A 12,044-nucleotide genomic window follows, 5' to 3' on the forward strand; every position below is an offset into this window, starting at 1 on the left:
CACGTTCAGTTCTGTTTATTTTGTTTTCCATCATGGTTTTTGTTTATTTCTTTTCTTTCTTCTTTTTTGTTTGTTTAAATCATGGTGGTGTTTGCGCTCCCTGTGTCCCAATATTTGCACGTGCCCAGATGTTGCCATCCCAACATTCCCTCCTACCTCACTGACCAGTGCCACTACTGACCATCTAGCACCTGTGCCTGCCGGACCCCTGCCATCAGCTCCCCGAGATGTTGTAGCCTCCCTCGTCTCTACCCGCTTCATCAAATTGACCTGGAGAACGCCCGCTGAGCCTCAAGGAGAAAACCTCACCTACTCTGTCTTCTATGGCAAAGAAGGCATCAACAGGTATGACCTATGCCTTGCATTACATCTCTTCTGTTGCATTGCCCTGTGTAGAAGCAGGCCTTCCGGACAAGTATGGACAATAGTTCTAAAAATGTATTCCCTACTCATCATACAGTTACTAATACAGACAGTGGCCTGTGTTTGGAAGCATGTGCAGTCTTGAACTTACCTCGCCTCTAAGAGTAATTCTCTTATGGTAAAAGTTTGACGGAATTGCAGATGGTTTTTTTCCCCACTTATATTTCATTATTATAAAAGTCTATAGTAACTGGATTTGCTAATCCCCTTAAATTTGTGTGACCAAAATTTAGTGCAAGGACGTATAGTACCCTACCCTCTGATTGAGACAGCTCAATTTACGAATGGCTTAGAATCCATTGGGTCGATGACAGAAGATGCCATACATAACCCTTAGAGAGAGGGAGAGTGTGAGAGACCATATTTACATACTATGAATATGGAGATTGAACTTGATTGTCATGACCAAGCTACGGCTCTGCTAAGGATAACCAATATCAAATGAAGCTGGCGATGTGACCCTCTCGCCCTTCAGGAAACTCGCTAAGGACAGAGAAATGGATGTAGAGTTTGAATCACTCATAAAAGTGATTCATCAAGAATATTTTAAGATGCGATGCAGAAGAATCTCACTTGACTGAGAGAGGTATTATTCAGTGGGTATGGTGACTGCTCTCGCTTCTCATCAGTTGTGTGTGAAAGCGCACAGAAAAGGATGGAATTTAAATGGGGCAGGAAGTCCCTTCTCGTGTTACTTAAATTGATTGAGGATACAGTGATATTTTATAAATTAATATTGACATAGAACTGATAATTATGACTCAGTATGTTGACTATAATATGCACCCACCACTTAATCTGAATTTATAACTGAAAAAAGTATTGGTTAGAAGTGAAGTTGACTGAATTTTCTTACTAGCCCTAATGGTGATGTGACAGTAAGCAGCCAGGTTTTGAATGGTTGATTTCGGTTTTTAACCAATAAATAGATCTTGGGTACAATGACAGAATAGATTCTGTACCTTACAATAGAGCTTGCACCTACGTTGGTGCTTACACCGACGTTGGTCACTTCAGTGTCTGTCATTTTATTTGTGTCATCAAAGTCCATAGTTATTTTTTATTGATTTTAGCTATTAGATTTTAGAGCTTCACATTTGATAGGATGATGTCTATTTCTTGGCAGTTTGATTTAGAGCCTTCTTGTCAGACTGGAGGAAGCTTTAATGTTGGTAGAACAGAACAGCAATAATTCTAGAAGTCAGAGCAGAGGTTATACTTTTGCTGCCATGCCATGTGCACTGTTTGTCTTGTCTGCAGTTCTTTCTCCTTGCAGCTTGTTTTTTCTAATCTTGGCTCCGTCCTTCATCCCAATCATTTTGTTCATAAAGAGACCGAGTGGAAAACACAAGTCATCCTGGGGAAATGCAGGTGACCATCCAGAACCTCATGCCGGAGACTGTCTACATCTTCCGTGTTGTGGCTCTGAATAAACATGGTGCAGGAGAGAGCTCCATCCCACTCAAGGTGGCAACTCAGCCTGAAGGTGAGCTTGTGTACTGTATATCACTTCAAATTCAAGTGAAGCCATTACACAGTTTGGCCAAATGTTCCTCTACTGTGGCTTACTGGGCCCAATAGTAAAATACAAGAATCATTTGGATCATATATGAATACTAGTTCCATTATTAAAGTGTTACCTAGGATTCATGGGTACATAGCATGCTCCATTATCTGGTATGGAGTGGCTGCATTATATATATATCTATATCTATATCTATCAATCCCTGATTGGCAAGAAGCATGTGTCAATCCCCTTTCCATCTCACATGCCACTACTGCCCGACGTGTTTCTAATAAATCATCTTCCTCCTCAGAGGCTCGTGGCGAAAGAGAAGCGTGCACAGTCCAGGTCACTCCCTCTCCTAAATACACGTAATAGCACGCCTCCTGATGGGCTGCTCGAATGAGACGGGGCATTGTGTTATGGGAGTTGGAGTCCCTGAAGAAGGAAATGCGTCCCATCGGAGTGCACACAGTGTCCTGTTGGTGAAATAACAAGCCCGTGGATGAGTCTTGGCATGCAGGCGTATCCTCAATCCTGTGTTTGGCGTCCCACATAATAGGGAATGGTGAATACCAACCCCTGTGGCCCCCTATCATAGCGGGGTGGTGCACACTCGGCGGCAGGACTGCCGCCAAATATGATGCTCAAGTTGTGCCTGATTGCCAAGAAGTACTCTGCACACCATCACTTGCTTAAAAGCCTTTAATTAGGTGGTCGCAAATCCGAGCGAGAACATTTTAAAGAAACGAAGCGCTGGCTCCTGCACTTCGTTAATGTTAAGCCCCCTGGTGGGCCAGGTCCCGGGGGCATTCACAAATTATATAGCAGGGGCTCCCGCAGCCCCAGGGAACACCACCTCCCCGGGGCTTTGCAAATTAAACGTGGGCGGCATGCAGCCCCGGGGACCGCCACCTTCACGGGGCTCTCTTTATTTAAAAAAAATACATGTGTGTTGAGGGGCTCTAACTCCCCATACGCCCCAGGGACCACCACCTTTCCGAGGCATCCACAGCACCGGGGAACACCACCTCCCCGGGCTCTCTTTATTTTTAAAACAACTGTGTGAGGGGGCTCGAGCCCCCCGCACCCCCAGGGACCACCACCTCCCTGGGGCACTAAATATGCAAATTTGGGGGTTTGTTACGGACCCATGGGACCACCACCTCTGCGGGGATTTGGACGTGAAGGTAGGGGGGCCACGCGACCCCCCTCCAGGAGCCCTTGATGGGCCTGGGGAATGCCACCCCCCAGGCCCGGCTCTTGCATTGTCCCGGGGTGCCCACACCCGGGAACATTGCTGTTTGCAATGACAAGGCGGGAGCACAGCTCCTGCCTTGTCATTGCAAACTCTGCTGTGCTTCATTGAAGTGGGAGCAAGAAAACCTGCTCTTGCTTCAATCAAGCAAAGCAGGATTGCTTTTGAACAAGGGGAGCTGCATGTCAGCATCTCCCTTGCTCATAAGCAATGCCGGCTCCCGCAGGAGGCAGGGAGCCAGCGAGACCGTGGAGGCATTGGGGTTCCCCAACCATGAGGCCAGGCCCCGGGTGATGGGGTCCCCGGGGCCAGAAGTATACACACATACCCATACCAGATAATGGTGCACGCTATGTACCTGTGAATCCTATTCATAAGCTGGCTTTTTCCACGGAGATACTGACTTCAGACAATGTAATCTGCATTTCTCTTTATAGCTGCTAGGTAGCCTTTTACACGTATGCTTTCCTAATATGGAAGCATCACAGCAAAATGGTGAGTTTTAAAGATTGAGAGTCATGTGCCTCATTCTTAACATTGAAATTCCCGTACTTCAATCTTTCATATCACTTTTGTCACAGAAGACCATAATGGAGTCCCTTCCTTCCATCCTCATGATGAGGCAGCGTACAGTTAAAAGGGTTTGAATTCACGCCTCGAGGTTTCATGAAGATCTTTGACGGGTGTCATTCCACATTCAACAGTTACTGTGCACCCACAACCAATAAAATTCCTCTCTGATTTGACACACCACTTACTACGCACCGAAATACTCATTTTTTAATTTTGGAATGGATAAATACCATAATTATTGTTCTCTTGTACATGCAAAATCAAATAAAAATATACAGGGCACATTGAAGGTTGTGTAAGATGCTTGCAGTGAATCAACCGTAGAACAGTAGAGGATGGAAGGGAAATGTTTCAGTCAGCAAACTTCGGTACAAAATGTATTTTTTCCACACGTGGAATATATAACTATTCTCATATGAGGATCACAGCCTCCTTTATTTAAGGTTGAAGTGATGCTGGATACCATTTTGCTTTAATTGCTCAAATAAGCTGATCTTTGAAGGTATCCTAGTACTTTGGAGCTGAAGAAAGAAGCCCAACTGATTCTAGGGATGAAAGACAAGGTAGCGTAGAATCCTTAAGAGAAGTGAAGACTCCAACAGCCCTGTAGGGAGCTTATTTATTAAACCAGGTCTCAGGTCAAAATAAGATGTAAGTAAATGATGCCCCACCAAAAGTGTCTTCCTGCCCAACATCCTTATCCAACTGACACTGCCGCCGCCAGAGACCCCGGATGAATACTGTACATTCCATCGTACCACACATTCCATTCACCTGACATTACTTAGCCAGGCTAAGCAGTGATTCTTAGGAAAGGATATTACACACCCCCTACCTTACAAAAACAGAAGTGTAATACTTCCCACTGACCCACTCAGATGGCAACCTAGATATAACTTGTATGCAAAAATACACCAGACCAGTGCTGTAAAGTATTTGCTGATAGCAGCCTATCATACCACTGCCATGTATCTCGGTTCCCATGCATTCGGCCTTCAACCTAAGTAGCAGTCAACACTCACCACTAGTCCTTACTAAGGGCTAACAATAGCATTCAGCACAACCACTGGTAACACATCTAATTGAGCCACAGGCTTCCTCGCACCACAACTGCATTGCTGGCAATGCAATTTGGTGCAACCTACCTCAACAGGATAAACATTTACATCTATGCTCCCATACATTACAATAGGTTAACAACCATTCTGTCATTATCTGTTCCCACATGCCATAACAGCCATCACATCATTACATGTTCCCATGGGCAATAACAGCCATTGCGCCACTATGTGATCCAGTGCACCACAACTGAATACCTACCATTGTTACGCAGTTTGCTCCCATTCACGGCAACAGCATAAGACTTTACACCACTTAATGCTGTAAGGCACCCCAGCTGCAAAAAGAACAGTTGATGAATGGAATGCTGACCAAGGTCAAACACTCACTCCAGTCAAAGAGCTGCATAACAGCCTTGGGGGGAAAAAAAAATTCTGTGCGACATGGCTAAAAGTTTAAAAAACAAAAAGTGCTATGATGTGGGCAGCGCTGGCTGCATTATAGCATTTTTTTTGTTGTGCAGGAGGGCAAACCGCGAGTGGGCTGGAAACAACACAATGAACGGGCATGTGTGGGAGGGAAGCAAGCAGACGAAGAGACACATGCACTTACACAAGGTGCTTCCTGAAAATGGAAAAAAGTAGCTGTCCCAACGCAAGCAGCAGTGGAAGGAAACAAGCAATTTGTCCATACTCTAGGGGAGACTCAAACACAAGAAGAGGACATGAAGCTTGCATAGGTTAATAAATTACATGCAAACAAATGAGTGACAATGAAGCCATCCAGTGGTAAGCAATGGGTGGGCTCTAAGGCCTCTCTAAGCTAACAAAATGCCTCACAGGTGCACATGCGCTGTTTCAAACGAGACCTAAAAAGCACTAAAAAATAAACTTGTAAAACTGCACAGAATGGTGTTTCAAGTAAATGATGGTAAGTTATCCACTTCCAAAACAGTCAAACATGTTCATTCTTTGTAGTGGAGCTGTGTCTTATTGTTTTTGCCAACTCACTGGCCCGAGCAAGTGGCAGGTTTGCTGACACCCCAGTTAATACTGGGTGAATATAGAGCATATTTTCGATTTTGATCTTTACAGTTTCACCATGATCCGAAAACTCTACAGTAGGCTTTTCTTCTAGTATGATTCTGGGCTTTGTTCCAGATTTTTCTCTCTTTTTCTGTAGTCCCCTCCCAGCACCCACTTTCTGTATTCCCAGCACCACTTCACAGTCCTGTTCTCTCAACCTTTGCTTTAACATGAGGCTTTCTGATGATGAAGACACTAGTAGGGCATCTGATTCTTATTTCTTGTTTTCTTCTTTCACACTTTAGTTCTGTAATTTCGTCACCAGTATAGAATCCACAGAAGAAGCGCAGACTCAAGAGTCCACATAAGTCTCCTTATAGACTAAGAGAAGATGTAGATAGATTACACCCTACCAGATGAAATACTAAACATTCCTACCACTCATGAACTTTCCACTGATATGACATCCCACAGTCACGCTAAGCTGTGGCTCCTAATACGTAGGGCAAGGATACTACAGTTAGCAAAAGAGAGCAGATGTCAACTGACTATGGATTATAAGATAGCAAAAGGAGAAATGCTTTCTAAAATTGCCTTTCAGATAGACCTTGTTTTGTTGCTTTGTGTTTGTGCTACCATTCTGTTGCTCAATAATAAAGATGTGTGTCTAATTCAGTGCCCTCAGACTCCTGACATAGAGGTTTAGCACTACCACAGTACTTCTAAAACATAAATATATTACATGAAATGTTAAAGATCAATAAAAAAGATTTTTTAGATTATTTTGTTGATTTGTCTTTCAGTTCAGGTTCCAGGTCCGGCACCAAACCTCCGGGCTTATTCCTCTCTTCCCACCTCAATCACAGTAAGCTGGGAAACCCCGCTCTCTGGCAATGGCGAGATTCAAAGTTACAAGCTGTACTACATGGAGAAAGGGGCAGAAAACGAGCAGGTAAAAATAGTGGATAATATGAGAAGTGTTTGAGGGTATATACAATGAGTACAAGAGAGAAATTAGAGTTTAAGAAGTGATGAAAACTGCGCTGGAGTAGGATATATCTGAGGAGATGGGGTAATTGAGCTAGCGAGGAATGAGTAATTTGGAGTAGTACGCAATACAGAGAAATGACCTGGCTAGAGTACCAAGGAAGGAGAGGTGTAAATAAGCGGCTAGAGCTGGTAAGCAACAGAGCGAAAACAATTTGTTGTGTTGCCAAACGTTAGAGAAGAATCAGCTGAATATCATAGAAAGCACCTGAGAAGAATCAGAAAATAGTTTTGGGAAAGAGCAGAGTGGGTTGGATTCAAGCAGGTCTGATTGATGAGGATTTGATACTTGATTTAGTAGGTGAGAGTGCCCAAACGTTAAAGTGGAATGAGCTGGTTGCATTTGTAAGCAAGGAGAAGCTTTAGCAGGTTGTAATACTGAGGATCGAGAGAAGGATGAGATGGCTGAGTTGTGAGGATAGATTAAAGAAAGAAATTGTTGGAGTCGAGAGACAAGGTAAAGTGATGGTGTTGAGGTTCGAGAGAAGAATGGCATGGGTGGAGTTGTGAGACTCTACAAAAGAATGAGATAGTCGAAGAGGTGAGCTGAAACAGGGGACCGAGCAGGTTACAGCTGTGAGGATCGAGATACCAAGGAAATAGTGTGAATGATGAGGTGAGATAGAAGAATAGTAGGTTAAAGTTGTGAGGTGAAACAAAAGAAGAGCAGCCTGGTGTGGTGGGGAGACAAAAGAAGAAGAGCATGATGTGATGGGTGAGTGGTGATGCTTGAGAGAGGAAAGCGACACCTGAAGTCGTGAGATGAGACCGATGAATGAACAGGTTGGATCGGTGAGGTTCGGGAGAAGACCTGCAGCAGAAGGAGAACTGAGCTTGTGTCTTGAGTAATAGACTGAGGTAGTGATGGCATGCCGAAGTGGAATATAGCTAGCATAAGATTTAGCTGATGGGAATGGAATGTGTTTCATTGAACTAGGTGTTTGGGAAATATTGTAGAGTGAACAGATTGTTATTTGGAGCTGAAGGAGCATGCTGAATGGGCCAAAGTGGGTGACTTGTGATGGTAAGCAGAATAATTTGGGATGGTGAGACAGAGAATTGAGAGTAGGGAAGTGAATACAGAATAAATGATGAAACGTAGAATTGAACTAAAAAGGAGTGAATGTGAAAGAAACAAAGCAAATCCGCTGGTGCGATTGATCGATTGATTAATTGTTGTGGTAGGTTAGTTGGTAGAAGTGGAATTGAGCTAGAACAGGGTGGAGTAATCAGTATGTGCATGTCTGAACTAGGAGGTGTGTTGGAGTGGTCATAGACTGCTTAGCTGGCTGACATATGAGTGAGAATGAGTAGATTAGTACCTTGAAAAAAGGCCATTAGAGGGGTAGTATCCTGAGAAAGCATGTCGGCCTGGTTGATGCTTCAGAATTAGATGGTTGATGGTATATGTACAAAGACTTGTTTAGTACTATATGGCCATTAGTACAGCTTCTCTGCGTGGCAGCTATCCTCAAGCTGTGGTACTTGAGGACAGGTGCTTGGATGGGGACTATCTGCTTTTTCCCACATTATAGATGCATTTAAATATTTATCATACTTCTTTATTCTTTAGGATATTGATGTCGGAGGTCACTCATACACTATTAATGGGCTGAAAAAGTACACAGAGTACACGTTCCGTATTGTCGCATACAACAAGCATGGGCCTGGTGTGTCTACACAGGATGTGGTGGTCCGAACGCTCTCTGATGGTATGTTAAATAATGCTTGCATGGCTTAGGAGAAAGTGGTCATTTTAAATTAAAACAAAACAGGGTTGACATTAATATTCCTGATGTGTTACATGTAAACAGTGTCTCACAAGAACCCATGAAGAAAGAGAGAGAGAAACCCATGAAGATGGGTGTCACAAATTGGACCTCACATGCTCCCAAGCTGCTTCTATAGGGTGGTTGAGTAATCAGGCAAATGTACAGAATATGGTTTTTGCTGAAGAGATTGAGGGCCATTCTCGATCAAAGCACTTCTCCAATCCTTAGCACTTTAATGAGTCATGTGGCATGGGGGCTAGATTTGCACAGACGTAAGTGAGGCTTTTGTGACAACCCTTGGCAGAGATACCCTTAGTATTTCCATTGACTCTGCATCGAAAATAAAACACTTGATAAAGGTGTATTCACCTTTTTGAACCAGATGAGGCATAGTTGAGCACACATTATTCGCTTTGGAGAACAGCTGCCTTTATTGAAGAGTTGGGATGTATGACGTTACAACGCATACTTTTACCACGCATACCTTTACAACGCGGTTTTTAAATCGCATACCATTACAACGCATAGCGCTTTTGGGTGTTGGATAGTGAATAGTTTAATTTACTATTCCAACTCCAGTCCCCGTGGACACTAGGGAAGGTTATTGGATAGTAAATTAACCTATTCCCTATCCTAGAGTGCCCCCAGCGCAATGCGTTGTAATAGTTTGCGTTGTAATGACCGCGTTGTAATGGTAGTGCGTTGTAAAAGTTTCATTGTAAAGGTTGTTTACTGAAGAGTTGTCTCACTAAAAGATTTCTTGTATGCATATGCTCAAGCTGCTCCCGCTTAAAAATCTAGGTTCATGTTACCGACTTCTGAACAGGCTAAGTCATACGAGCAACTTCCTGAAGGTTCCAAGACCCATTTATTGTGGAAGCCGAGCATTAACATGATGTTTTTAGTAAGCCTTATAGGGTCATTCTAACTAACTGTTTTTATGTTCCAGTTCCCAGCGCGGCCCCCCAAAATTTGACTCTCGAAGTTCGTAATTCCAAGGTAAGAGTGCTCTTCTTGATATTTTGGTCCCTTAACCTCACAACTGGAAATGTACTGAGTATATTGGTGTACGTAGTGAAAGTAAAACATTCTTTATTGTATAGTTAGTTAAAACCATTACAGTGTTCCAATACATAAAATCCATTTTCTCTGCATGTTAAAAAATGCGCCTAGGAAAAGTAAGTATAGACAACTGGTACCACATTGTATAACTCTTAAAAGATGGGGAGGAGCAACTAAAAAATGTTTGTAGCCTGTATCATTGTTTCATTAAATTCTCAAAATAGGTTAGAAATGTTATCAGTTGGCAGATTAATTGCGGGTCCTTTGAGTCCAGGCTTTTTAGTATTGCAGATCTGCTGGTGCGGATACCTCTTTCATTAAGCTGTCCCCTCAGCAAATAACGGCGGTGGTACACTAACACAGGACAGATAAATATTAGGTTTATGAAGTCCTGTATTGGTGACCCCCATAGGCTGCAAGCTTTTGAGCCATGGGACTTCCAATTAGGAAGATCGGCATTGTAGGGCAATTTCCCCATGCGCAGGTCCAAGAACTTGGTTTTTAGGTAAGGGGAAACAGCAAGACCCAGGTATGTTGCTGGCTCAAGCTTGGTGTAGGGGTGTAATACCATCCATGCGTGCGCATGTCGACTTAACGTTGCTTTGTCTTCCATTGGTGAGTGCGTTTTGCCGCCTTTTTCACAATTAGCTGGAATGAGGACAAAGGTAGTTTCCGATGCCAGAGGTGTACCATCCTAGTTATTTTCAATGAGGCATTTAAGTACTTTGCGTAGTGTGCTTTTGGATCATTTTGCAAGGGTTCCCAAAGTGCTGAGTTGATTTCAATGCGACGATTAGCCACATTTTGTACCAGATTTTGATTCTCATACCTTCTATGCAGTGTATGTTGCTGTAGTCCAAACTCTAGACTTACCAAAGCAGGTGAGGCGTCAAGTGGCAGGCAAAATACTCTTTTGTACACTTGCGTTTGGATGTTGTCTAGAATTGCTACGCTGTTTCCATGATGGGCCACGCTTCCGTAGGCGATGGTTGGAAGTAATTTTGCTTTGATGACGGCGAGTCGTGGAGTGTACAATGGGCCTTTTAACGATTTAGATAGACTGCGAAATGCAAACAGTAGAGTGTTACCCTGTTTTTCTATGGTCTCGTAATGCGTGGAGAACGAAAACCTTCGGGCCTAGTATATCCCAAGGTATTTGTAACTATTAGATTAGACAGTTTCGTTTTACTTTTCTGTTTTTAAATAATATTTCACTTGGAGTTCTTTCTGCAGGAGCAGTCATGAAGCAGTGTATAATTACAATAAAATAATAGTAATAGTAGCTCTTTGCCGAAAGAAAATTGTAATCGGATCCTAAAGATTTTTCTACCTCATATATTGCCTCGCGAGGTCTGATTCACATTATATAACATACTGTGTCTCCTTAAAGGCTGCAGCATAGGTAGGGCCTCTTCGAAATAGCACACCAATCCTGAGAGCATTTTTTATAGGTCAGACTGATGTAGGAGTGGTTACTAGCTCCCAGCTCCCTTCTCTGATATTTACACTCCTGAGAAGACCAGCAGTAAAGGGACGCGTGCAGCAACTCTTGTCAAAGTTTAAATACGCACTAACAGGCAATTCAACTGAACTAAATGTAGTGTCTAAGAGTTGGCCCGATTCAGCTAAAAATTCTGAAACTTATGAGGTGTAATCTGAACTAGTTTGTGGGAGTAGACAAAGAAGGTTTAAAAGACCACCAATGGAAATGATTGCTTCATCTTACTTAAGCAGGCTCAATGGCTATACCAGTCTGGTGTTTCATGGGTAGGGTCTCTCTTTCAGGCATCCTGGTTCCTAAACCAACCTGATGTAAAGCAGAATACTTTGGGGAAAGTGGTACTTCAGAGGGTAGGATAGGAAGAATGTAGTAATTAAAGGATGCTGGACTCAGATGTGTCCCTCTGCATGGGATCATCTGTTGGGCTGACACTATCACAGACACTTCGCAAATGCACACGAAGACTGGAGCTACAAAGGTAGACTGAAAGTTTCGTGTCAACACTTTCGAATTGAAGACAGTCCTTCTCTTTCTTCTCCAAAAAAACATAATGTTTGTTACAACAGTTTTATCTTTGTAGTATTTATTGTAAATAATCAGATAGACGTTCTTCATGGCAACAAGACTTTAAGACAGAACATTAAACCAGAATATCTACGCTCTTTCATTGGCTATTCAAGTAATGGTTATCCATTACTGGAAACCTTTGCAGAATTGTGAGAAATTCACAAGAAATCATTATGAAGTTGACTTCTGAAGAGCCAACAGAAATGTCAAATTAAAGGAAAAGCCAATGTATTTGCTGTTCCTTAAACACTTT

The 12,044-nt window shown here is 42.9% G+C and overlaps 1 protein-coding gene across 10 annotated transcripts in view; it reads left to right on the forward strand.

The window, feature by feature from the left end:
- Positions 1-12,044, forward strand: part of NEO1 (neogenin 1) — a 577,741-nt gene that overhangs the window by 447,755 nt on the left and 117,942 nt on the right. For 5 of the 10 annotated variants that reach the window (XM_078685036.1, XM_078685045.1, XM_078685037.1 and 2 more), the window contains exons 8-12: positions 129-345; positions 1,755-1,909; positions 6,646-6,794; positions 8,463-8,601; positions 9,611-9,660. In XM_078685036.1, the coding sequence (XP_078541162.1) occupies positions 129-345; positions 1,755-1,909; positions 6,646-6,794; positions 8,463-8,601; positions 9,611-9,660 (710 nt within the window). The remainder of the gene's footprint in view (positions 1-128; positions 346-1,754; positions 1,910-6,645; positions 6,795-8,462; positions 8,602-9,610; positions 9,661-12,044) is intronic. The other 5 variants (XM_078685039.1, XM_078685046.1, XM_078685041.1 and 2 more) reach the window with 1 other exon arrangement.

The sequence above is a fragment of the Lissotriton helveticus genome, chromosome 3_2 (genome assembly GCF_964261635.1).
Source record: "Lissotriton helveticus chromosome 3_2, aLisHel1.1, whole genome shotgun sequence".
Classification (NCBI taxonomy): Eukaryota; Metazoa; Chordata; class Amphibia; order Caudata; family Salamandridae; genus Lissotriton; species Lissotriton helveticus.